Source organism: Archocentrus centrarchus, chromosome 6, assembly GCF_007364275.1.
Source record: "Archocentrus centrarchus isolate MPI-CPG fArcCen1 chromosome 6, fArcCen1, whole genome shotgun sequence".
Taxonomy (NCBI): Eukaryota; Metazoa; Chordata; class Actinopteri; order Cichliformes; family Cichlidae; genus Archocentrus; species Archocentrus centrarchus.
In genome coordinates, this window is record NC_044351.1 from 21,567,090 (window position 1) to 21,594,902 (window position 27,813).

At 40.8% G+C, this 27,813-nt stretch overlaps 1 protein-coding gene across 11 annotated transcripts; it reads left to right on the forward strand.

The window, feature by feature from the left end:
* Positions 1-103: 103 nt before the first annotated feature.
* c2cd5 (C2 calcium dependent domain containing 5) lies at positions 104-27,771 on the forward strand. 11 transcript variants are annotated; one of them, XM_030730871.1, is made up of 30 exons: positions 104-407; positions 832-944; positions 1,178-1,264; positions 1,369-1,540; positions 1,632-1,727; positions 2,026-2,181; positions 2,286-2,523; positions 4,836-4,996; positions 8,424-8,512; positions 8,864-8,899; positions 11,499-11,607; positions 15,439-15,553; positions 15,717-15,815; positions 15,926-16,037; positions 16,124-16,203; positions 19,214-19,400; positions 19,482-19,646; positions 21,137-21,181; positions 21,667-21,807; positions 21,888-21,951; positions 22,095-22,156; positions 22,285-22,383; positions 22,511-22,600; positions 22,710-22,788; positions 23,241-23,330; positions 23,815-23,847; positions 24,127-24,258; positions 25,430-25,623; positions 25,708-25,854; positions 25,975-27,771. In XM_030730871.1, exons 2-30 carry the CDS (start codon positions 855-857, stop codon positions 26,098-26,100), a joined length of 3,294 nt encoding a protein of 1,097 aa, XP_030586731.1. In that variant the 5' UTR covers positions 104-407; positions 832-854; the 3' UTR covers positions 26,101-27,771. The 11 variants fall into 11 exon arrangements, with proteins under 11 accessions (XP_030586731.1, XP_030586733.1, XP_030586732.1 ...); XM_030730873.1 differs by having other exon boundaries at positions 24,127-24,228; XM_030730872.1 differs by having other exon boundaries at positions 24,157-24,258.
* Positions 27,772-27,813: the final 42 nt, after the last annotated feature.

A 27,813-nucleotide genomic window follows, 5' to 3' on the forward strand; every position in this document is an offset into this window, starting at 1 on the left:
TTTGTTTTTATGATTTTGATTTTTTTAAATCAGGGGCGCCTCGGTCCAACTTTCGCATGGTAACGATTAACTTTACGAGGTATGCTTGAACGCAGCACACGACAACCCCTGAAAATTCATTCATCACGGGCTTCATGCTGTCAAGCTAGCCGTTTTCTTTACGCGGGACATGTGTAGTAAATGATAAGTGGATAGTAATGCCATTCGTAGATCTGCTCCGTAGATCTGTAAAGCCGTAATATCTGCGGTTGGATGACACTTTCCTGTCTGGTGTGCAGGGAACTCTCGTCTCGTGTTATGGGAGAGACACGGAGGTCAGACGAACGGTGGACTGTCAACGATAATGTCCGAGTAAAACGAGACTGTTGCAGCGTGGCCAGCTGTATCTATCAGTTGTTCTAGCATTGGTAAGGATGATAGAGTCTGCACCAAAGACAACAAGCTCATTTTGCTGTCGCATGTGTGGCGGCTTTGCTGTATGATTGTAAAAACATGGCCGATCAGGTAACTAGAGCTAAAGAGATTCTGACTGCAATGCAGTTAACCTAAGTGGCTTTTCGTGTTAGCCTCGCTTTGCTAACTTAGTCTAGCTTAGTGATAGTTATTTTCGTGTTGGTAAACAGCAGTTCATTAGAAAAATTCGAACCGAGTGGATTTTTTTAGTTTTTGAAAATGTGCAACAAATTCTAGTTTAGCTGTTAGCTAATTAGCCAGTGAGCTTGTAAACAGAGGAAGGGGGTCTGCATGCTATCAACAACATATGCTTAGTGACCCCTCAGTCTTTACTGTTTATTAGGGACAGTGTTCACAATTTTAATTATATGTTCGCAGATCAGATTAAAAAAAATTGAATCATGCCTGGGAAACTGAAGGCCAAAATTGTGGCTGGGCGCCACTTGCCTGTGATGGACAGAGCCAGTGACCTTACTGATGCTTTTGTAGAGGTAAGAGAAGATGTTTGAACAGCAGTGCCTTTTAAAGCAAACAATGCACATCTTCATCACATCGTATATTTTCATTAATTAATATGCTTAATTCGTCCATAACACTAGCTGTGCATGAAGTGTTTGTCCTAATGTGCATAGTCATCTCCCCTATAAAGGCCCGTTCTGAGTCAGGGAAAGCAATTAGGCATTTAAAAAATTGCTTGTTTGTTTCTCTCTCTCCCCCCCCTCAGGTAAAGTTTGGAAACACAACCTTCAAAACAGATGTCTGTCCCAAATCCCTCAATCCACAGTGGAACTCAGAATGGTTCAAATTTGAGGTAAAATGCCTCTCTTTAAATTGCACTTTTTGCATTCAGATTCTGTATTTCTAAACACTCCTTTTTACTGTTTGGTGTTCCTCGACTTGCCTTGCTGTCTATAGGTTGACGATGAGGATTTGCAGGACGAGCCATTGCAGATCACAGTACTGGACCATGACACTTACAGTGCTAATGATGCCATAGGGAAAGTTTACATTGATATTGATCCACTGCTTTACTGTGAGGCTGCTTCTGTCATCTCTGGCTGGTTTCCCATCTATGATACCATCCATGGTATAAGAATCAGCTAATTTATGCACAATAGTCACAACTTTTATGTTATGTACCTTATTGCCTTATCTATTTCTCTACTGTTTGTCATTAGGAATCCGAGGGGAGATCAATGTTATTGTCAAAGTTGAGCTCTTCAATGATTTGAACCGTTTCAGACAGTCCTCCTGCGGGGTCAAGTTTTTCTGCAGTATGTCTGATTGTATTTTTGGTTCTAAATGCAGCATAAGACACAATTTGCAGATTTATTTGAGGAGGGGGAAAGGCAATTAAATGACCTTATGATCGTGATTTTTTTTTTCTTATAATAATCTTACAACAACAAAAGGGGTAATTTCTCAGATCAGCAAAATTATAAGCTGCATCAGTGCCATCAATAAATCTGTAAACAGGGAAATGCCCAAATTATGTGCCAAATATAGAATATCAACTTGAAGGAACTTTTCTCATGAAATCTAAGCTCCTTTTACTATATTTTTGTATGGCAGCCACATCCATTCCACAGTGCTACAGGGCAACGATGGTGCATGGGTTTGTGGAGGAACTAGTGGTAAATGAAGATCCAGAGTACCAGTGGATTGACCGCATTAGAACTCCCAGGGCCTCTAATGAAGCTCGACAGAGGCTCATCTCTCTTATGTCTGGTATATATGTATATATTTATGTGTTCAGGTGTGGAGGAATAGTAGTTTGGTCCTCCCTGTTCTCCCTTCTTATTAATGTGGCAATGTGTTATTGTCTTGTCCAGGAGAGCTACAGAGGAAAATAGGGCTCAAGGTGCTGGAGATGGGTGGGAATGCAGTGGTGGGCTATTTGCAGTGTTTTGACCTGGAAGGAGAGTCGGGCCTTGTGGTCCGGGCCATAGGTACCGCCTGCACACTGGACAAACTAAGCTCTGGAAGCGCGCCCAACACCAACACACACACGCACCCAAACACAGCTCCTGCTTCCAATGCCTGCAATTCCCCCTCTAAAGAAGGAAAGGAGTGAGTATGAACGAACAACACAAGCATGGACGCTACTACCTCTTTTATGTGCAAGTTTGTGAGTTTTGGGAAAGATGATTGTATGTGCATGGGAGGGAGCGCGTGTGGATTAAATGTACTGTATATAAGTTTGTGTACAGTCTAGCACTTACCCCTGTGTGTGTCTCAGTATCTCTGATTCCCCTTGCAGTTTGTGTGTCTGTTGCGTCACGTGTAATGCATCATAAAACTAACAGCACACGACATAACCTGAGACACACACATGTACAGTACACACACAGCCATCCTCAACCCCTCCTCCTCCCTTGTCCTTGTCTGCTCTTTTAGACCGCTCTTGCATGGCTTTCTGCTCTGCCTCTGCATGTTCTAGTGCTACATCTTTTAGTGAGTATCTAGTACACACATTCTGCTGATCCTCTTAACTATGTGGTTACTCACTTTGTTCTGTTTTTCCCATCATAAGTGATTTGCTTTGTGACTTACATCCAGTTACTGTAAGCTTAATGACACTCGAGTGCTTGTGTGCCCCTTATTCTCTTTAAACTGTACATCTGTACTGTACATGTACATGTACTGTCAGTGTGTGTGAGATTATGTGTATCAGGGATGTAAATGTCTGTTGGTGATGAGATGAAATGTGAATTTTATTAGAAAACTATTTTTGGTAACGAGTAGTTATGAATGTCTACTAAAAATAGGACAATGCTGAGTCAGAGGAAAGAGACCGAGCATACTTGTACTTTGTAGTTCAGCTTTCTCTGCTCTGCTATGACTCCCTTTCTTCACCTTTCCTTTAGGAGTTGCCTACAGTTTGCCCGTACTTATGATTAAGGAAGTTTGTTAAAAAAAAAAAAAAAAATTTCTGAAAATAAATTATACAGATTTATTTAACTGTTTATTCAGTGAACTAAAGCTGCCATGACTCAGGATTTTAGTCATTTTAAAGGCTTTGGGCCTTCTCTACTTATTTTTCTTAGTAAAGGTTAGAATTTCAATAAAGGAAACAAAATGGTGCCAGAGGGGAAACAAGGTCATCGTTGTGCTGTAGGGTTGACATTTTACAGTACTATAAAACAGAGGACCTATTTTGATCATTTTGCTTAAATATTGATATCCACAGTTACTCCGTGTATTAAAATTATTGCTGCTTATTTTCTGTCACTTGTTAATACTTCATGGAGAGTTTTCACAGGGATTTTATAATTATTTCTTTCCAGGCTAGCTTATTTTTGGATAGCTATCTGTAATGTGTAGGACCTTTATCTTTTCTTTTCTTGTGTTTACATCCCTGCTCTGTATTTCTGTGTGAGACTGAGATTCCAAGCTGAGAGCTGCGCATTGTCTTCCTGCTGCTTTCACATGACTTTAAATTGAATAACAGGGCAAAAAGTGGGAGTTTAAAAAAGCCCTCTTTTTGCTGTTCTTTTCCTTTAAGTCTCCTTTTTTTTTCACTCTTCTGCAATGTTGTGTTGTGTTGGTTCTTGTGTGCATCTCTTTCTTCCTCTCTGCCAACATTCGGATTCGGACGTTTCTCACCGCTCGTGCCCATATCGGCCCTGCGTCTTTCTCTTTCTCTCTCTCTCTCTCTCTCTCTGCTGATTGGCCCAGGTCTCCCCTTGCCCACGGATGCCGCTCCACCCACAACAGCCCTGTGCATTCGGTCTGCAGCTCCCAGAGACTGTCCCAGAACTTCTCAGTCTCTGTTCCCACACTCATCTTCACTGGTACGCAGAGGCAGGAAAGGAAATAGATGCAGGAGGAAGACAGGAAATCTGAAATGCAGTGTAGCAATAAGCTATAAGATAGAGGCATCAGGGCAACGAAGTAAGGGAGACCCTTATGTCGTTAAATTATTTTAGTCTCAAATCCCTCCACTTCCCATTTTCTGATTATTGCGGGGTGGGCAGTCAGGTGTGCAGTTGCATCATTTCTGAGGAAGGGCCTGTGATCTCCCCACAGTCACCTGATCTTTGCTTCACTCTACTGGGACACATGCTTCAGCTTGTCATCCTCTGTTGAATCTGACTTTTTTTGTGTTTTGCCATATTGCTTTCTTTAGTTTCATTTGTGTGTATGTGTGCGTGTCCTGTTCTTTGCTTTTCATGCTTGCTTTTCTTTTGTTGGTTTTCTTTTGTTTTCCAGCCATGCGTAGCACCTCACCACACACCTTGCCTAAAGCCACTTAACAACCTCATTCACCCACGCTCACACATATGCACACACATGCAAACATTTAGAGGGGTGTAGCGGTGACTGACGTGTGTGTGTGTGTGTGTGTGTGTGTGTGTGTGTGTGTCATGTTCTCCTGGCAGGCCGGTATTTGGTGAGGATCTGCCCTCGTCCTCCGGCCCGCCAACCCCTTTCAGAGCCCTTCCCACCTCCTCCTCCTCTCCTCCCCCCTTCTCTCCCTCCAAGCCATGCAGCCGCCAGTCCTCATCATCAGACACAGACCTCAGTTTGACGCCCAAGACGGGTAAGAATACTTGGCCCCGTCCCTCTTTCCCATTCTCATCCCTCCCTTCTCCCACACCTCAAATTGGTGCTACTATGGTGTTTTTGTTTTTAAAATTTGGTTTATTCAGGTTTTTTTTTTTTTTTAAATATTTAATTATTTTATCATTATTTTCTGCTTTTATTGTAAATATTTATTAAGTCATGCCTTGTCTCCCACCTGTCCTTAGTGGCCTGGTGTGTCTTCTTGTTTCACATAAAAAAAACCAAAAACAAAAAAGTTATATAAAACATGTGCTTCATAGTGTGAAGGCACACCAGATCTCTGTATTTGTTCCATCCCCTTGTTGTTGTAGTTTTAGAAGCACTGTGTCTCATGGGGGCTGTTCTTGATTGAAGGTCACTTCTGCATTAACAGTAATTATGGTTAATCATTGAGGAAAAGAGAGGTTTGGTAGAACTCTGCCCTAAGGACAATTTAAGCACATTTTAACACAGGCCAGCAATAAATACCACAAAAACTGAAGAACTTTTTACCACAGCTGCCCTCCAGAGCCCTCAGGATTGGACCAGCAGTCCCTGTATCCATATCCCCTTCCTTTCTTTTCACCCCTTTATCTTTCTTGCTCATGTTTCCTCTGCTGTGTCACCTTCATTTTCTCTTAAGCCATTTTCACACATTCATTGCAGGACTTACCCCAAGGTAAGCTGCACGTTTGAACACAAATGTCAGATGTATTCAGATTGGTTAAGTCACTTAAACCAAACAAAGTGTAGTGCATTACATACATTTTCAGAGGCCTGTTTCCTTGTGTTTTCATGTCAAATGAAGCAGATAAAAGATCTAGAGCTGATTCCAGGTGTAGAGCTGGAAGTCTCACTATGAGGTCCAAAGAGGTGTAAATACAAGTAAAGGAGGCCATCGTTTGTCTGAAAAACCAATATAAACCTGTCAGAGAGCAAGCAACAACTTTAGGAGTGGCCAAGCCAATGATCTGGTGTATTTTTTTTTTAAAAGAATGAATGTGCTGGCCAGCCAAGAACACTAAAAGGCTCAAATGACCACAGAAGACAGCGAAAGTGTATGATAAAAGATTTGTTTCCATGGTTAAAACCAACTTCATATCTTCAAGAGTGTCTTCATTTGAAGACACTCTTGAAGAGGTAAGAGTGTCTTTGCCACAAGTCTACAATCAAACCTCTAAAACAGAAGGTTTCAGGGGGTTTCAAACAAAGTGCAAACTAATGGTTACACTCAATAATAACTGGGAAGGCCAGATTAGACATTGCCAGGATACATCTAAAAGAGCCTGCGCAGTTCTGGAAACAATCGAAGTATGGAGAGGGAGAGAAAAAGCTCACGATCAAAAGCATAACAAATCATCTTTAAAATTTGACAGAGGCAATCTTATAGCATGGTCATGTATGGCTGCCATTGGAGGCAGCTCCAGTGTTTTTTTTGTTTTTGTTTTTTTTTAGGGGTGGGGAAAAAATTGATATTGCATAGTATCACGATATTTTGCATGGCGATATTGTATCAATACAGGGACACCAAATATTTATATTTTATTAAATAAATTAAAATACTCTGGGAATACTATGAACAAAAGGGCTCATCTCATTGCAAATGTGTTGCCATCAGTCTGAATGAGTCTTTGTTAATGAGCACAACTTGAAAGTATCGTATCGTGGGGTGTCTGGTGTTTCCCACCTCTAGAGTTTATTCATAATGTGATTGCTGGTAGATGTAGCAGGATGAATTGAGTGTACAGGGCTATACTGTCTGCTCAGATTCAGCCAAATGCTGCAGAACTGATGAAATGGTGCTTCACAGTACAAGTGGATAATGACCCAAAAATAACTCGAGCTTTTCAAGGGAAAGAAAAAGGGATGTTCTTCAGTGGCAAAGGCAAGTCACCTAATCTCACCTCGAGCATGCCTTTCAGTTAATGAAGACAAAACTGAAGTCAGAAAGACCCACAACAAGCAGCACCTGAAGGTTTTAGATCTCATTAAATTGCTGGCAGAGCAGCTTAAGGGAGGAAACATGGCATTTGGTGATATCTATGGCTTTTAGGCTTCAGGCAGTCATTGACGAGAGAATATTCAAATTTACATATTAAAAACCAATTCGTATGTGTAAAATTATGTTAGTTTGTTACTATTGTAGATCTGTTTTTCCATTAGTAAGAACTGCTGTGTCCTGTGGCCCATGCCCTCATTGACTACCCCGGCATTGTCTGGAAATGTGTGTGAAAATGGCTTTTGCCTCCTGTCTTTTTTTTTCTGCCTCTTTGTTGTTACTGGAAACTTGCCTCCCTGCATCTTTCCTATTCTTTTCCTTTTTTCTCTCCTTTCTATCATTATATCCAATAGCCATTTGCTACATGTCATCTTTTTCTCACAAAATGAAATTATTTGAATTATTTTTATGTAAGATATTTTGTGGGTTCTGTGACACTGAAAGTCATCAGTCTGCAGTTTGAATACTAATATAATTAATAAAGCGTGGATCAGTCATGTAATGGTTGATAACTGATCGGCTCAGCAAGGTCAGTATCAGCAATTCCATTTCAGTCCATTGCCCTACTTACTACAACATACCTTTCTTTTGCATTCTTCCTGTCTCTGCTTGTGTCCACTTTCTTCCTCATCATGCTCTTGTCCATCTTCTCAGTTGTTGTGCTTCTGCCTACTCTCTTCATTGCTCTCTGCCTATCCATTCTCAATGTATCTGTTTTTCTTTATGCACCCTCCATCTGTTTCTCTGCTGTTGGATAGAGGAGCCCCATTCAGTGAGATGCAGGCCTGGGATCTTCCTCTGCCCCAGCTCCCCCATCCTTTCCACAGACACTCTGTCCCTTCCTGGTTCTGGCTCAGTGGGCTGTGGTTATGGCTCTAACCCCAGAGCAACCACCCCACCCCCTCTCTCCTCCATCCAGTCAGACTCTGCCTTGCTGAGAAAGAGCGTGTCCTTCACTGAGGACCTGCTGCTGGCAGCCTCCGGTATAGTAGGCTTGCTGTGTGTCACGAGTACCAGAATCTTATAACAGTGAAGTGTTGGCATCTCACTTGTATAATGGATCAACAGCAGGACTGTTCACACCCAGATTGCCATAACTGGTTTCATCAGAAATATTAACTACTCACAGTCGATGTGCGTCAACACTACTGTAAAAGTCCTATTCTGGATTCTTTTATCCCCAGCATGTGGTTTGATGTGTTTGCTAGTGCACTTGGAAAAATGACCAGAAGTTAGTCTAAAGTTGATGAGGATCAGGTTAATTTATTGTTCTTAGGTTTTGTGTGGAGGTTCAGCTTTCTCTTGATTTGTCTTAATATGAATGCTGCAGTGTAATAATCAACTGACAGTTTAATTGGCTCTCTAGTCCACTCACCTTTTGTGTTTAAAATGCCAAAACTGAAGCGAGGCTCTCTTCTGTGATCAGGAATGGGCAGTGGCGGCAGCGCTGGGAAGGAGGCAGGGCCCCTGAGAAGCCTTCTCAGACAACAGACGCAGACAGCTCTTGAGCAGAGGGTACGGTGACACTGGTGGCACTCATCTTCCACACTTACATACATTAAATTACTGGCTCGCCATGTGTGCAGACATTTGAGACTGAAATGCACTGTAACAGGTAGCGAGCCACACATGGCATTTTGGACAGTTGAGGCATTGACACCAGTGTTCGCACTGCATATCAGCCTCTGATCTCTGTGCAAATGGTCACTTTTAACACAGGTGGATTCTTAGTAACAAATTTATAATTGAGATTGGTGAGGTATTTAATGGGGATAGGTCTGTGTAAGACCAAGTAACATTCCCTTTTTTTTTTTTTTTTTTTTTTTTTTTTCTCCTTTTTCCTTCTTGACCATTTATGCTACTCAGGGAGCGTCTTCCTCTGGGTTATTGTTAAACGCCAGGGTATGTCCGATCAGTGTGACACTTCCTCACTCTCCACCTTTCCCTAACACCCTGACTAAGCGGATGGCCACCACCCAGTCTGAGTCAACTCCTAACCTGATGCTTCTCTGTTTGTAGATCTCAGAGGGCAAGTGAGAGGGTTGAGCAGTATAGCAGTGGGACCCTGTATTTTTTTTTTGGGGGGGGGGGGGGGGGGCTCTACACCCTTCAAACCCTAAAGGATTCACAGACCTATAAGACAGAGTGCCAGAGGTTAGGAGTTGTGCTCCCTTCTTGTCTGAAGGGGTGTGTTTGAGACTGTTTGTGTTTCATCTGGATACTGATGTTGAGTGCCTCCCTCCTTTCTGAAAATTTTCCTGAGTCTGATTTTTGGTTTCCTGTATCAAAAACAGGAATGAGCACACTCATTTCATCAGCTCATTCCTGCAACCTGGCTCACAGTGGGAGGAGCTGTCAGACAAATTAGTCGGCATCTTCTGGCTTTTGAGTAGTGGATAAGAATGAAATTTGTGGCATTCCCACTTGATTTCTGATCACTGAAGCCTTCCATCACATACTGGTCCTGCATGGTTGGAAATCACAGCGTCCCTCTGTTTTTCTGTAAAAGTTGTCATCTCTTCAACTAAGAATGAATACCAACAGGCTTTATTTCCTGTTCCTCGTGTGAGTGAATGCATGGATTTGCATCATATTATTTGACTGAAGACAGAAGACCAGCTATCCTCTTAGTGAACAGAGCCAAGCATGTTAACCAGAGTACTGAGCAACAGCTGCGAACTACTCTGTTTGTCCTTCACTTTTAGCTCCAGACCTAATGAATGCATATGTATACGGTAGATTTGAAACGATTGAATCACTACATCAGTGACTTAAGATACCTAGGCTTTCAAAGATGGTATCGCAGTCATTTCCAGATGTATTTGAAATGCTTTTGAGTTTTGTTTCTACATGGGTATACTAAAGTGGATCGCGTTGGGAATCTCTGGAGATAAAACCTGCATGGGGGACTCCATCACACTCAGTCCTTGCTGCATGTTTCCACTTATCCTAAAACTGCTATAACTTCAGTCTACTCACATCAGTTATTATATACATGCTTGGGGCTTTAAAAGCAGTTGTGTTCAGTAATCAACTTCTTTGGTACATTCTGGGGGAGAAAACAAAATCTAAAGTTTGATATCTGGTTTGGGTTGCTTTTTGTTCAGGGATCTGTGGTTACAGTCTTTAAAAATGTGGGCTCCTCTCTATGCCAAATAATTAATAATTAGATTTTTGTTTGTTTGTTTGTTTTGCAACATACAGTTCTTATAAGTATAGTGCTATGCAAAAGTCTTGAGCCACCCCAGTTTCTTTATATGTTGCAGAACCTTGTATTTTTTTCTAAGTGGTCTTGAGCAATAGTTCTCCAGGCTTTCTGAAGGTCTTGCAAAGTTTTTCTTTGCACATCGGCTGTTTTTCATTCATTTTTAGTCCAGTTCTTATGCCTGACTATTTTTCTGATTTTTTAAATTTTTTTTTTAAAGCCACTTAATACTGACCTATAAATCATTCAAGCATAAAAAGGCACCGAACGTAAGGGATGAACCAGTGTTACATCTACACATAACAGTCAACTTGGTAAAGAACAAATTTTAAATTGTATCTTGAGGCACTTTGTTACTAGAATCCTGTTACAAAAAACACATAATTTGTTCCCATTTCTTTAGTTGAATCTATGAAAAATGCCAAAGATAACACAGAAATTGTTTTTCTGCACCAACAAGGTGATTCCCAGAGAGCTACTAGCAGAGCTCTGCAGCAGATGAACAGTATCTGAAATTCATGTCTTTAAAATAGGGGGGGAAAAAATCCAGCAAATATCTGACACAGGACCAGGCAGTGGCTTCATTTTCCAGCATGACAATGATCCCAAACACACTACCAAGGCAGTAAAAGCATACCTGGATAGAAAAACACATCAGTCATGGTTGGCCTCCTCAGAGCCTGGATGTCAACATTACTGAAGCAGTGTGGGAGCACATTAAATGAGATGGAACAAAAGGGAGCCAACATCCAAAGAAGAGCTTTGAATGTCCCTCAAGAAGCCTGGAGAACTATTCCTGAAGACTTAAAGAAATTACAAGAAAGCTTGCACAAGAGAGTTCAGGCTATGTTGAAGAATAACCGTGTTCATACCAAATACTTTCAAGCTTGTTAGAATTGTACAAACTCTGTTTTTGCTCTATATAGTGTAGATCCATTTATGTTTGCACGTTTCAATAAATTGCTGCACCTAGTTCCCATTTTCTTGGTAAAATATTAAGAAATGAGGGGTGGCTCATGATTTTTGCCCAGTACTGGTAGGTCTTATATCTTTACATCTATCTCAACATATCTTAGTGCTGTTTTCACCATCTACCTAAAAACAGAACAAATTAGCCTTGAAATGGTCAACAGGAAATAACATTTGAACTCAGTCTCGAAAATTCTTAAATACCATAAAATGAGAAACAATCAAAAAATGTAATATTCATACATGTGTCAGTAAATATGACCAGCAAAAATACAGGAAAAGGCATGTTTCCCCTTTCTGTAAGTGATCAGTGTTTTCCGTCTGTAGGAGTTCCCCTTCTTCACCTTGACGGCTTTCCCACCTGGTTTTCTGCTTCATGTTGGTGGAGTGGTCAGCGCTCGGTCCGTCAAATTACTGGATCGAATACACAACCCTGGTGAGTTCAGCACACGTAAGCACACGAGTTCCTAATGAAGCTCGTCCGTTGTCCTGTGAAAAGATAAGCGTGAGCTTTTCCATTGACCTGTAGTGTTGTGTGTGTTTGATCTTGTTGCAACTGGCTGTTACTCAGTGCTACCCATTATCCTCTTGTGTTGCAAAAGTTTTCCAGTCTATGGTCCAACTCCCAATTTGTTTGTTTGGAAAAAAAAAATGTTAACAGACTTCTATTATCTACAAGTCCTAAAGCAGGTGAAAGCTGTTCCTGGTCACGCTGATAGGCTGTGTATGCAGTAGTTTTTTCCTAACTTTAGGATGGGCTATCATCACATGTCAAACATTTTTATGGATAGGGGCAACTTTCACCTTGTGGTTTGACTGACTGGCTTTATGTAATTATAGTCTGTGCTAGTCATGTGGTGGATGTGTGTGTGTGTGTGCGCGCGCACTGTGGTAGCTGTGTTGTTGGTGGTGAGGTGCAATTGTGGTGCATGGCTCCATTGTGTTGCCTGCTGCTTCTGTTGTGTGTTGTTTGCTGCAGGTGGGGATATAGTGAGGTGTTGTATCTTATAGAAGCCCTGCCACCCTGTTTTTTTTTTTTGTTTTTTTTTTCCCAAATCTGTGTTGAACTCAATGTGTTGAATATTAATCTGTTCTTGTATGAAGAATGAATTTTAAATATATATATATCTTATGAGATTTATATCCTCCTGAGACCTTATGTCCTCATGTCCTCTGTAGTGGTCACAAAAACTGTTAAATTGAAACATACACATTTTTCCTTGGTTCTCAGGAGGATATTGATGCCAGACATTTGCTATTCAGGGGATCACCTGCCTGTTAACAGTGTTGGAATAGCTGAGTCCAGTTTGTAGCCTTAGTAATTTTATCTTTTGGCTCAGTTTACTACTAGCCTACCAATGTGAATCAAGGATGTGTGAGACTCTAACGAAAGGGGAGTGCTGATGAATGTGGGCTGGGTTAGGATAAGCAGGGCTCTTGTCAGAAGTGGACAGGGGAACTAAAATAAGCAACCCAGAAATGATTTTACAGTCTTTAAACTGATCTAGTCATGCAGTTATTAAATCTGTAGTATTCTTGTCTAAATAAGAATCTGTGACCCCCCCCATCAAAACTTCAGGCTTAACTTGGACAGCAGTCTGAAAAGAGCCCTGTTCACTGTTGCTATACCTTTCTACTACAGAGCAACATCAAAGGTACCCTGTGGAGTTTTTCATCAAAAGTAGGACCAGGGAGCAATATTCTTACACGTGTGTTGCTTTTTAGCTTGTGTTGTGTGTGCAATACATACTCTGACAGTAAAAGCAATAACTTAACAGTGTGTGTATTAGCTCTGTTCAACTCAGGCTGTGTTTTGGTTATTACAGCAAAACACATGCAGAGCACACTGTAAAGTAATTTTATATATTAGCATATGCATATAAAATCCCTTTATATGATATATAACTTCATTGCTGTCCAAGGGCAATGTTGTCACTGCAGCTAAATGTTGGCAACCCACATTACTTCTGTCACTCACTCAAATTGAATGCCTGCTATCGGTCTGTTCCAAACTGGCACCATTTGATCGGCTGCTGCACTAGTGGGGAAAAAAAAAAGAGCTTTGCAGATCATTTATGAGGAGGATGTGCTAAACATTTAAGAATACACACAGCATTATGGTGAGACACATTGATTTTTTTGTTTCCAGAAAACTCCACAGTGTGCCTACATGTAGTTAGACTGTTGCTGCATGGTCCTTGTGTTATTGAGCCTCTCTTCTCCTCAAGTTAAAAAAAACTAAAAAATTTAGCCTGCTTTTACTCATCTCTGTTCTCCTCTCTTCCTCATCAGTCTTTCTTCTCTTTGAGATTGTTTTCGTAGGGCTAAACTTAGTTTGTCTTTGCATTAGTGACTGTGAAGTGGTGTCTGTCTTTGCATAGTGATTGTGAAGTGCTGCTGTTGTGCTGTGTTGGTTTGTTAGATTGTCTCTTCTTTTCTTTTTCTCTCTTTTCTGTACTAACGGTGTGTTCTGGCCCAGCCTTGGGTAACACGCGCTCATACAAACTGCTAGACTGGAATAGTGTCACTGCAGGTATTTCCCCCCTTTTACTGCTCTCACCCACAGGAATGATGGCAGCTCAGTGAAATTAAACTCAGGTCTGCTTAGTGCTAAAATATAACCCCCATAGAAAAATAACCTAAATAGTCACAAATGAATTCAACATAGCCTTATATTGCTGAAAACTGCTGACTTCAGTGAGCTGCCATCTTCCTCTCTCTAATCTGTGTGTGTGTGTGTATGTATGTGTGTGTGTGTGCGTGTGTGTGTGTATGTGAGTGAGTGCTGAGCTGAGCTGAGCATGCCCTGTGTCCCCACCCCACCCCATCCAGCCTGGCCTGGCTACCCCACACCCAGCTCATCCTGCTGCACAGAAGAGCTGCTGCTTTTCACTAACGTTGTCCCAGCGCTGTTTCTAACGCTTCCCGAATGAACATTGTGGTCAAACCTGTCTAGACCAGAGGAGGTTTAGGAGGTTTACTTTGTCACAAAGAGCCACTGAGGCATGTGCATCCTTAACTCACTGGGCCGTATTCATACTGAGAGAGAGAGAGAGAGAGAGAGAGAGATGAATACTGAGAGAGAGAGATGAATGGATGCATGGAAAGCAGATGTTGGGGTGGGTGGCAGTTGAGGAAAATTAACCGGATCTGGGACTTATGGTGGGGATGGAGGGAAAGGGGTGAGCTCACTTGAATAATGGACTAGATTTGATGGACTCTGGTGAATGAATATGGCCCTTCTCTGCCCATGACCACGCACATGGTCATGAGCGTGCACGTTGGTGAGCCTGTGCCTGTATGACATAACTGCTTCTGGTTTAAAGAAACCCATCTTGTGGGCCTGATGCCTGACCATCAGTCATTTTTTTTCTTCATCTTTTCAGTTTGACTGCCCATTCTTTCCATCTCCTCATTCCCTCAGTCATTCCTCTCCCCTGTCTCACCTACCAGTTGAGTTTCTCTCTCTCTTTATTTTTTAAGGCTCTGTCAGCATGTAGCCCTCCCAGGGAGTCATGGGGTGCAGCTCAATACTCTAATGTAGCTTATTTCATGTCCTCTTTGTTTAGCAACCTAAAACAACCATATGAGTCAGGTTAAGCTCTCAATTTACAATGATTTGGCTTTTTAAAAAAAAAAAAAAAAAAAGGATGTTTGGAACAAAGCTTCATGAGACTATTGAAACACACCCATGGTTTAGCCTAAGTATGATGAAGGCTTGATTGTTTTGAAATGAATAGCTGTGTTCCCAGGATAGGAAGACATGTTTACAACCAGGCAAAGTAGCTTCTCTATGCTAGTGCAGCCAGAACACACATAATGGCTGGTGGCTGTGTCCTTTATGTAAGTGCAGCTAACTGAAGGGAGACAAAGAGAAGGGAGACATGAACATTTTAGATGACATGCACTTATGAAATAATGCAACTAATTTTATCTAACCATTGACTTTGCCTTCATCATCATTCTCAAATTCTCACAAATCATTCTCAATGTCACATTGTTTTACAAAATCACAGTTGGTTTTGGCCTGCTTTGACACATAATCTAACCCATAAAACATCAGAAAATACAAACTGTAATTTTGGCTGTTTGTTTATTTTCTGGTAAGTCAAAGCAGTCAGATTAGGCACCAGATTATTTATGTCTAATTTCCTGTTAGTGTTGTTTGGACTTGTGAGGGTACTGTATTTTTAACCTACATTTAGTTAGGTGAAGTTCGAAATACCTTGTGAAGGCGGTTTGATTCAGAATTGTGTGTTTTTTGCAGATGAGCCGGAGACTCGCGATGCCTGGTGGGAGGAGATTCGCCAGGAGATCAAATCTCACGCCAGAGCTCTCGGTTGCCATGCGGTTGTAGGGTACAGTGAGAGCACGAGCATCTGGTATGTAATAAGTAAACACATAGAAAAGTGCTGCACTTTAATCCTGAGTTTGGTACGAAACACTTTGCTCCTTATGATTTCTCTCTTTGTCTTTGCGTTCTCATTCTTGCTCATTTCTTTTTTTTTTTTTTTTATATTTCTCTTTCTCTTCTCGTCATCACAGTGAGGAGGTGTGTATTCTATCTGCATCAGGCACAGCAGCCATCTTGAATCCTCGGTACATGCGTGAAGGCTGCCTGGACATTGGTTGCACTGACCACAGGTTGGTTGTTTTTTTGTGTTCGCTTCAAAGTCTCAGGCAGTCTAGAGGTCAGTCATCGCACATGTGCAGTTTATGACGGTACACATTTTTTGGTTTTTGTTATTTTCCAGGTTTGAGGAACCGTCTCCACCAAGCTGTGGCTTCTGTCACATCCCGTACGATGAGCTTAACATGCCATTTCCTGCCCAGCTCACGTATTGTTACCACTGTAGAAGGCAAAAGGTATCAAATACAATTAATTTTTTTGGTCTAAATCAAAGGCTTCTGCTCATTAAAAGTAGTAATTAACTGCTTTTTTTTTTTTTAAGGTTCCAGATGTGCTCTTCACAACAATTGACTTGCCAGCAGAAGCAGCTGTTACAGGAAAGGGCTGCCTTATCCAGGCCAGGTATGACACCTCACAAACCCTTCTTGATGTTGGCAGTAATTTTAAAAGGGCTCAAAGGCTTTTAACAATTAATTAGGGGAAAAAAACACACCCAAATGAAATCTGTTCAAAAGTAAAGCATATTACAAGTGTTTAGCTGTAAAATATAACTACGTATATTTCAAGGAACGTCATTTATAAAGCTCAATAGTGCAGCCCATTATTTTTGAGTGGTAGCATGTGGGCCAAACTTTTCATCTCAGAAAATGCACCTTTACACCAAAGGAATCGATCAAAATTGAGTTAAAGGTTCCAATGAATGTTTTAGACCTCCGGTGGGTGCGATGTAGTGGATCCCTGTTCTGCTACTGTATTTAGGCATACAGTGTACAGACCTACCACTCTACCTATAATGCAAGCTAGTAAACATGAATATAAAAATATAAGGAGACAGATACATTGGACTTACGTGTCTCAGTTTGGTGAGTCACTCTGCATGTGAACATCACTTTTGCTTATTAACAACAGTATTAATTTCGTTGACGAAATATTTTTGTCAACGACCCTTTTTTTCATGACGAAAACGAGACGATAACTAAATTAAAACTACCTAAATGGATAAAAACAGTGAAGAAATTAATTGACACTTTCGTCAACAAATGAAAATGAGATGAAAATGCTTCGCGACATCCAATCAGAACTGATCTAATTTTGTGACAGGCCGGGACAAGTTAGGAAAACATCCAATCAAACGCACAGTTGCACAAATTTTCTCTAAACCCGGGAAGGCCATACTAGCCTGTGATTTGTCTTTACTTCTGATAGAACTAAGTTATGTAAACAATGCCAGCAGGGAGAAAGAGAAGAGCCGATGTATGGACACGTTTGTCCTTTGACGTTGTGACAAACAAAACGATGTGTAAACATGTAAATCTAAAAACATGACAAATCTTAAATGACATCTGCAAACCAGTCACCCAGATCTCCATGCAAAGGTAAGCAATTTAATGTCATGCAGGGTAAAGGGTTTTTCCCAGTTTAGCGTTTGTGTTTAGAGAAAATCTCCACACCGCGGTAGATTAGCGTTTCCTAATCTTAGTCCTGAACACTGCCCTGTACCTTTCAGAGCCTGTCCTGCTGTAAAACGCTGTAAAACATTAATGATCAGGTGTGTGGGAAGCAGGTGAAACGCAGTGATGGTATAGTTACCTTGAAAAAGTAGTCCGACTACTGATTACTGATTACTCCTTTAAAAAGTAACTTAGTTACTTTACTGATTACTTAATTTTAGAAGTAACTAAGTTAGATTACTAGTTACTTTATTAGTTACTTTCAACAGCTGCCGGTCTTGTGCCAAAAGTGATCGTCTGTCATAAAGTGATTCAGATGTTTCTGTGTGCTTTTATGTGTAATGTCTTTGCTTATATTGCTAAACTGAGTGCAGTCAACATGATTTATAAGTGGCTTGGCCACTTCAAATATCTTTATATAACTGTGATGTTATATTTGTTGTGATTTCTGCAGCCTCTGAGCCAGATTTCTGTTTAAAAAGATATTTTTAACGTCAGACAGTTTTTACCTTGGAAAAAAAACAAAAAACGAATATATAGAAATCACTTTGCCAAAAACTGAGTGGAGCATCTACCACTCAGTTTGAGTGGTCATGAAGCACCTGATATCATTCACGAGAGATGTGTTTGATATATACTTCACAGATTATAGGTCAACAAGTCATTTACAGCCGTTTAAATACAGGCAATTATTTTTTTTTATTTTTTTTTTTTGGCAAATACTGAAAATTGCTGTTTGGCAGACGATCACTTTTTGGCACAATACCAGCCTCTACTACATACTATAGTAGAGGGCTTTTCAACTTCTTCAGCTCTCCCCCACTTGGGTGCTGGGGGGCTCCTGCATTAACCGCAGCTCTGCTTCGCCACTGTTGCGACTCGCTCTGTAAGTTTGACTGCGCCGTGACTCCAGATGTCACTTCATGTCTGACGTAGTGTTTTTGAAGCTAGATAGCACTTTGTCGCCAGCACAAAGTGCACAGCTAACCTTGATGTTGTCATCTTTAGCTGACACAGACTCACTATAGTGTCTGTATTTCAGCTGGAAAACGCGCATCTCTCTCCTCCCTCCATTGTTTACGTTTGTGTCGCTGTGCTGTTATTGTCCTCATGCTGAAAATGGGATTTAACTGACGCATCTGCCAGACGTCATTACCCGAGATGCAAGAAGAAAGCAAAAATATATCTTTGTACTGAGGAAAATGCAAAAAAGTAACGCACAGTGACTTGGATAAGTAACTTTAATCTGATTACTGGACTGCAAATAGTAACGCGTTAGATTACTCGTTACCGAGAAAAAGTAGTCAGATTAGAGTAACGCGTTACTAAGTAGCGCGTTACTGACATCACTGGTGAAACGCTTAATATTATTAATAATATTCCATAACTTTTAATACATTTTTAATTTTGTGTAAGTGTGTATAATGACCAATTCAAGGGAACTGAAGAAAAAGCATTTACATTTTAAGTCGACTGTAGATTTAGTCAACTATATTCTTATGATAATTCATTGACTAAAACTAGACTAAAACTAAAACTATTCAGATGACTAAATTATGACTAAAACTAAATTACATTTTTGTCAAAAGTCTACGACTAAAACTAAATCAAAATTTGCTGTCAAAATTAACACTGATTAACAAGGCATCTCCACTATGTAAATGGACTGGTTCTTATATAGCACTTTTCTACTCAACATGAGTACTCAAAGCGCTGTATACAGCATGTCTTATTCACCCAAATTCACACACATTCATAGAAGAACTTTCTACAAGTAAGTGTTTTCTATCTAACATTCACACACTCCAGTGAACGCATCTTGCACAAGGATACTTCGGCATGCAGACTGGTGCAGCCAGGGATCGAACCACCAACCTTCTGATTAGTGGATGACTTATTCTACCTCCTGGGCTACAGCCACCCAAATGTGCCTTTTAATGCCAGTGCATCTTGTCTTTCAGGCTGTGTCGTCTAAAGAAGAAAGCCCAGGGAGAAGTGAATGCAACAGCCATCTCTAACCTGCTGCCTTTCATGGAATATGAGCTACACACTCAGCTGATGAATAAACTGAAACTGCGGAGCATGAATGCTTTGTTTGGCCTACACATACAGATCAGTGTTGGCGAGAACATGCTCCTGGGTCTAGCTGTAGGTCAACATTTTATGCTATCAAGTGATTACGCCACTATGTTTGGTGCATCTTAGTCCATTAAATATCTGTGTGTTCAGTCTGCTACAGGTGTGTACCTGACAGCTCTGCCTGCCCCAGGGGGTATCCAGATTGCAGGGAAGACTCCAGGAGACCTGAACAATGAGCACCATATATTGTCCATTCAGAAAAGGATTAATGACACCATAGCCCTGAACAAAGAACTCTACCAAATAAACCCTCCGGTGAGATACTCGGCACTTGTTATTATAGTACATGAATTTATGGAAGCTGAACTTCGTGAATAAGCCTGCAAAGTTTCCCCTTTCATGCCAGGTTTGTGGCAAAGCAGGTCTGTTTCCACACTGTAATAGCTGAGGTGCCTTTTTAGGAAAATCTGGCTTCTGTTAACGTGAAGCACGAGACATAGCCCGTATGAAACCTTTCAATACAAGAGAAAATACTGTAAATAGAAGAATATGTGAACCTGTTTAAAGTTTAAAATTATGGTGTTCACACACGTTAAAAACTTACCCTGATAAATTTGCAAAAACATATCTATCTTTGGCAGTTTTTATACAGCAACAAATTGGGAAGATTTTCGATTTTTTTCTGCTTTGAAAAAAAATCTACCATCTGTGGCTATGAATATTAAAACTAGTGTATGTGTGACATCTAGTGTCAGAATAGGTTTTGTATCGTATGGACAGTAATAGTTTTTTCCATAATTTTGGTGTTATTTTACAGTGTTAAAAATATGTTTCGAAACATTATATACAGTCCAGACTATAGCTATTTGGACAGTTACCTTTTTTCTTTCTCCAGTCTTTGTTGATTGGATACAACATTAAAGGGTCATGGTTTACAAAGATTTCAAAGTACCTGGACACCTGGAAACTTATGTTTCTTGGGTGGCTGTATGTCATGTCTCAGAGCTGATGCTAATGATATGTCGTTAAGTGAGAAGTAAAGAATTGACCATGAAAGTGTTTGTGTTCCAAAACAAAAAAACAACATTACAAAAGTGTGTGCAGAAAAGTTGGAAAGATGCAAATGACATGTACGTGACTCCTTGTCATGTATCAAAGAAAGAATTCATGACCAGCACAAGAATAGAAAGGCCAAGTTGTAGGTCAGAAAAACATAAAAAGAAACAATAAGTTGTCAAAAAGGGTCATTTTACTGATAAAAACCAACCTCTGTAAAATGAAATGATTATGGTAAAAAAATAATAATAATAATAATTTGACTTAAAGCCTGCCAATCCAACCAAGCATCAGGATGAGTGTGCACATGTACACTGTAGGTGCATTTTTTTATACATGTCATCGTCAGCATGTCCTCATTCAGCAGGACGACAATCTGACATATGGCCGAAGCACCCAAAGAGCCTTTCAGGGTGAAGAGAACTATCCCCGAACGGCTGTGTTAATCACTCGAGCCAAATCTATAAGACGCATTCAACTTAGTGAAGATCTGATTAAAGAAAGAGCCCCTAAACTTTGTCTACTGTGCATCAAAAGAACTCAGTTACCCCACACACAGTCCTTTTCCATACTGATTTACAGCCTTCTCAAGTGAAAGACTTGACATGTTAATGTATTATCTTTTATCCTATTTAAATTCTATGCTAAAGTTGAGCAACATTTAACTGTCCATATATGCCTGGGTGTATATTCTGTTCTTTGTGAATCATGATAAACTTACCCCTCTTGTCTCTCTCTGATCATTAAAGAAATTATTTGCCCTGGACCCTGAGGTGTTCTGCGGTATAAACATGGTACTGAGCATGCCAACCTTTAGCTGTGCGACACAGCAAAGCATGACAAGTGTTTCACTCTATTAATCACAGTACTACACCACCTTTTACTTTAACTTTATTGCAGCTCTTAACCAGGAACTTTTTTTGTGGGACAATTTGTACCCCACAGCTGTAGTGTTATTTTATAAGTCATTAATGTACTTTTATTATGGCCATCTACCGTGCCCAATCACACGCTCATCTGCGTATATATTTGGGGTGTGTGTGTATGTATTTTTCCCCCACTCCTTATTTTTCCCAATTCATACTTGAATTAACACCAGCCATGAGTGTGTATCAGTAAAGCTGACCGAGTGAGTGAGAGCATGTGGATTGTTACTAACATAGTCATTCTACTAGTTGTACATCAGGGCAGATGTTGGAGACAGATGTGATCTGTTGTGGTGGTTTGGTTTTTACTCAGACACCCCGTCTGCTCAGATGCTGTGTCTTCTTGCTTGCAGGAGCTGGCAGAAGAAGGGGTGGGCTCTCCAATCCCTGAGCCAAGGCAGCGATCAAGACTTTTGCGCTCCCACTCAGAAAGCTCAGACGAACTGTCAGAACTGGATCTGTCCCACGGCAAAAAGGATGCCTTCGTCCTGGAGGTGTTCTGTCTGTACAAATCTGTACAATACATCAACATAATGGCAGTTTAAATGGTAACTATATTTGCTCCCTTCTGTAGATCGATGACACCGATGCTGTGGAGGACATCCACTCCCTCCTTACTGATGCACCTCCCCCCGCAGGTACGTGCTGCACACTCACTCTAGTGCAGTTACAACAGATCATTATGCACTGCACATGCTCAGGAGGTTAATCCAGAAAGTGTGAAAGCTCTAGCAAATGCTGTGTTTTCTCTGTTCCATTATATCTGCTTCAATGTTTTCAGGTTTCTACAGCTGCAACACTGAAAACATGCCTGGGATTTGTAACTGGACTTCAGGAGTACAGGTACAGTTTGAACGTAGTTGTAGCAGTGGTACCAATTAATGCAGATCAGTATAAATAATTTTAGGAATTGATACATTTAAGCCTTAATTTAGATCTGTGTAAATCTGTGTAATTCTTTACTGTTACAGATGTTTACATCAGTGAGGGTCTTGAGGTTGAGCAATGCTAATCTTACTAACCAAGGTTTAAACAAGACCTTCACTGACCTCTGTGAGAACCTGCTGAAGGTAAGAAACCATCATTGAGCAGGTTTCACACAGCTGCTATTTTTTTGGGGGGGGGGCTAATGATACTTACTGTGGTTGTTTTTGGAATTAGGTGTTACAAGTCTATAATTTATAATGTTTGTTTCAGAGTTTCTACTTTAAGCTGCGCTCTATGATCCCCTGCTGTCTTTGTCATCTCAACTTCACCGTAGCAGTGCCAGAAGAAGAGCTCATACAGGTGACTCCTCAGACCATCTCTCATTTGTCAAATTGCATGTGTGATGAATGGAATTGGGAGAAATTTTTATATCCACTGCTGTTCCTCTTCTACTTATCTCCCTGCACAGGTCACGGTGACAGCCGTTGCCATGACCTTTGACAAGGAACAGACTCAGGAGAAGACAACTGAGAAGCCCATCACCAAAGGTTGATCTCTCTTTAAAAAAAAAAAAAAAATTATTTTTTGTTCTGGCCAGATTTTCACTTTTACTACTTGCCAACACTTTTAGCTTTCATGTGAGTGTATGCATTTTACTTCAGTTGCAGCTCTGCTCAGATGAAGGAATGCTTTGACAGCACCCAGTATAATACTCTCAATACTCATCAGTCAAGTATTAAGTGATTTTTTTTTTTTTTTTTTAAAGGTTTTCTATATGTGCAGTACATGAGAAATGTTAGTTGCATTAATAGCTTGACATGTGCAAAATGTAATGATGGAGCAAAATGGAGCAAAGCTGAGAATTAGTGAAGTATTACTGAAGAAGGAAAATAGAAATATCCTTTTAGGATCATTATAAACAGTGTAATCCTTAAGAAACATCACTGCTGCTGTGTGTTGTGTATCGTGTGGAATGTAGCATGTATGTGTATCTTTCTAGGGAGCATTGATGCTGAAGAGCAGCTGCAGTTTCCCCTGGAGTTGTGTGCAGACTCGTCCTCTTCCACTCAGACAGCATCCAGAGTCTCAGGTATCTTTAACCTTTTCTTTTCTAACCTCCCTTACCTCATCCGTTACTCTGCTTCACTAACGGGTATTACACATCTCCTCCTCTAAAACATCATATACAGTCTCTTTATTCACCCCAGCTGCAAAACTCTGCCAAAACCAGCTGGTTATAGTACGATCAGCAGGTAAATGAAAAGCAGTGTGTAGTAGACAAGTGTGATTTTTGTTTTGCTGTGAATTTAGATGACAGTCTGTGACGTTGTCTAAATTAGACTTTGTGTTCATAAAGCCTTGTGGATTACACAGTAATGGGATAACAAGGACTGGAATGATGGTCAAAGCTAAATAACACATGCTGTGTTAGCCTTGTGGTAGTAATCGCTTGTTGCCGAAGTCTTCCTGCCTTCTCAGAGGGACAAAGTTAGACTATGGTGTGTGTGTGTGTGTGTGTGTGTGTGCGTGTGTGTGCGTGTGTGTGCGTGTGTGTGCGTGTGTGTGTGAGACAGGTGTTGCAGAAAGTACGAACATCTCACCCAGAGGTAAGCTGCCTTCTTGCCCTCTATTCCCCCCCGCCCCTTCTCCCTGCTACCAAAACTACTACACTGCCCTGTTTTGACTTTTCATCCTATAGTCTCAGATGGAGTTATCCTGCATCGCTCCCAACCCTCATCCAGTTTTGTTCTTTTCTGTTCGTTTGTTTTCTGTGTTCTGTCTTTTTGTTTTCTTTTCTTGTTGTTGTTGTTGCTGTTGCGTTTGTGTATGTATGGGTGTGTGTGTGTGCGTGCGTGCGTGTGTGTGTGTGTGTGTATTCTCTCCAGCTGCCTCCGTTGATTACGGTTCCTTTGCAGACAGATGCAGCACCTGGCTAGAGCTGCTTAGGCTGAAAGCTCACACCATAAGACGAGGATCAGTTAAGACAAGTAGGAGGACACAGTCTCTAGCACACTCTGGTGATCTTACCCACAAATACAGAACACGGTTCACAAGCAGTCACACATACACACAGACACCCCTCCATGCATGCCGCTGGGGGGGAGCGGAGCATTGTAAATCAAGCACTGGCTTTTTTTTTTTTTTTTTTTTTAACTAGAGTGTGAAAGTTGATGCCCCACCTCTCAGACGGAGCCACAATTTGCATCTTGCTGAAAAAACGTCAATTTTAGAAAGTTGTTTTTGCTTTTTTTGCATTTTGTGTGCAGCATTTTTCTCAAGTAGCTTGTGGGTTGCAGCAAGTTGATGAGAACCTCCAGAGGAATCCTTTTATTTTTCCCTGCTTTTGCATCAGTGATTCTACTTAAGCTTAGAAAATATGAGGTTATTTGAGAAGATACTGTGTGAATGCTAAAGGATTTCATGTCTGAATTGTTTTGGAACACACTGATGATCATGGTGGGGCAGGGGTCAAAGCTTTTCTGCAAGAGCTAGTATGATTTTCAGACCTGTGCACGTTAAGTAAACGACAGTCTAATGTGTGGCTCTGAAGGTTCCTGGTTTGATGGATGTGAGCCACGTCAGGTAAATTTGCAGTAATACATCGAAGCATCTTTCACACTCTGGCTTGTGTACATGTGCCCAGCTTCAGCTCACAGCTGTTTCTGTCTGTCTTCATGTCTCAAGCCTTTCTCACAGATGCCAACAGATAGAAAAATTCTCTCATGTACTTCACTGTAAACACTGTATTCACACTTGTAAACAGCTGTGCCCAGGTCTGTCTGTCTGTCTGCAGACGTGTAATTGTCTGTTTGCCTCAGCTGCATGATATGCACGCCGGCGCACATGCTCCAAGTGATTGTCTTGTTTATTCTCACTGCTGCATGTAAATCTAACATACATACAGACACACATACACACACACACACACACACACCTAAGCACATAAGTGCACACATTTTACTGTTGCTGTGCAAACACTAATAATTGCATTTCTGCATGCTCATTCCACTTTGACATTTCTTTCTGCTTTTAAGGCTCATATCTGCTTATAAGCATTCCAGTCGTTCTGAGTTTTTTCTGGTATCTCCATTCCCGTTTTGTCTTTTCTTTTTATCCCCCCGTCCTCTCTTCTTATTTTCTCTTCACGTCTCCCACTTGCTTCTGCCTGCACACTCTCTGAACCTGCAGTCTCATCTTTGGAGCGCTGCAGTCCGCTGCAAGATGGACGTTCCCGCTCGCTGCGCTCCAGCCGCTCGTTTGGAGGCAGTTCGGTGACGGTGGTGAAGATGACACCGCTCTCCTTCCTCTCTGGGACTCGCATCATTAAATACCTTGGGATCATCAACATGTTTTTTATCAGAGAGACAACATCGTTACGGGAGGTGTGAGCAACATCAGCATAAAATCCCAGGTCCCGGGATCATCTTGTGCAATTGTAGACATTTCGTGTGTTTTGTCCTCTACAGGAAGGCGGTGTCAGTGGCTTCCTTCACTCATTCATTGCAGAGGTGTTTGCGATGGTTCGAGCTCATGTAGGAGCCCTCGGCGGCAATGCAGTTGTGTCTTTCAGCATGAAAGAATGTGTGTTTATGGAAAATCCAAATAAAAATCAGGTACATAAGCTACACATTACTAACAGGCAGCTTACCTTAAAACATAGAGATTTTGATTTTCAGATCTGGCAGTACTGAGTGTCTATGTGTTGTAATTTTGTGTATTTATTCCTCTTTTAGGCTCAGTGTCTCATAAATGTAAGTGGCGATGCAGTTATCTGCATCAGCGAAACAGACCAGGAGTCCACAGCATCAACGGCAAATACTGGACAGACCTGTAGTAGTGGAACAGATGGGACTACGTGACAATGAAATGGTCCCTGATTCTGACACCAGGAAACACAATCTGAGTCAAAACACTCTGAGTCTAGCCATCCAAATCTGACTGACTTATATTTGCCTTAAAACTCTATAAAAGATCCAAAGGCTTGGATACAGGTAATAAAGATCCATTGCTCAAGCATGCAAACCATGCAATTTGTATTAATATAGGAGTGCAGGATGTTTCTCTTTGTTTTTCATGTGTTTAATGAGAACATTTTTGCAGGATATTATGGAATTTCAAAGTATTTCAAAGCATTTTATTTCAAACTAGCCAAATGACCCATTACTCCGAACCTTTCCTTCGTATTACAGCCGTCCATGCTGGGTTCGCTCACAGCCACAGTATATTGGCCATCCAGTTATCCATTTGAGTGGGGCAGCTATGACTAATTTGTCCATCCACGGACCACAGATGTCACTCAATGACTGAAATAAAAGGGAAATAATCTAATGATTTAAATGCAGTCAAATTCTTAATTGGTGTTAGGCTTTGTTTCAGGGAGTTTGCAGATTAAAGGCCCATCTGTTGAGCACCAAGTGAACAGATTATGTATCAGGCAAGGCAGGTATTTAAATTTCAGCTGAGTGGTGCTCTTGCTTAAAATTTAGAAAAATTATCCTGAAATGGAAAATTTTGAAGCTGATTCCAAAGAATCCAAGCAGACCTGCAATCCTTTTGTTGTCCAGTTTTAATGTTTTATGTCTAAACTGGACTTTTGTTGAATTTGTTCAAGAATCTTCCTAATTGCTGTCAAAGTATTTCTCAGAGAAAGTCCAAAATTGCTCTGCAAGTGTCAAACAATGGTGTCACAGCTTGGTATGTATTTCTGGGAGTAACTCATGTTACATGCATTTAGATAACACAGGCCAAAACTACAGGTGTTATATGCACATACTTTTGTAGAGCAATAACTCTCCCATTAAAATAGCTATTACTATTTATTCAGTATAAAACTATTAGATTCTATTGCTTTATCCTAAATTCAAGTGACATGGTAGGTATGCATTTCATTCACATGCCTCTGGAGTGAGTGGGCACATGTCAGGGAGAGGTGTGATGTCAGCTAACAAAACAGATAAGTGATAAAATGGGCCTTTGGGGTGTCGTAACAGGTATCTTTCATAGAATATAAAGTCTTTAAGGTTGTTTTGAAGCATTTAAACCTTGAGTTCTGGGTTATCAAAGCAACTCCTCATCTTGTTGCATCTCGCTGTGTCAAATTTCACAAAGCTTCACCAAGCTTAATTGCTGTTTCTTGGGCACTCGTGTTCATGTTAAGAGTCTTGCTGCTGATCTGTCCATCGTGGTGGAAAAAGCAGCTAAAGGTGTCTGTGCCACCTGAAAACAGACTATGTAAATGTTCTCTAAAATCAGATTTTTAGTATTTTTGTAACTTAAAGAGTCCTACTACTTACTTCGGCTGTGCAATGAGTTTCATGATGTTTTGAGTCACTGTGTCAGAGAATTAGTGGTACTCTGTTTATGTGATCAGCAGTTTGTGATTAGTTTCATATGTTTGTGTCTAAAACTTGAATGTAAATACTTGGATGCTTTGGCTTTTTGACTAGCAGCATGCAGACCCACTTTTTATTGCCATGACTCTGTATGCTTGCCTGGTAAGTCTTGCACAATAAATCTGAATCAAAGTGAAATGGATCCGTTTCTCATTTTTATTACTTTTTTTTTTTTTTTGT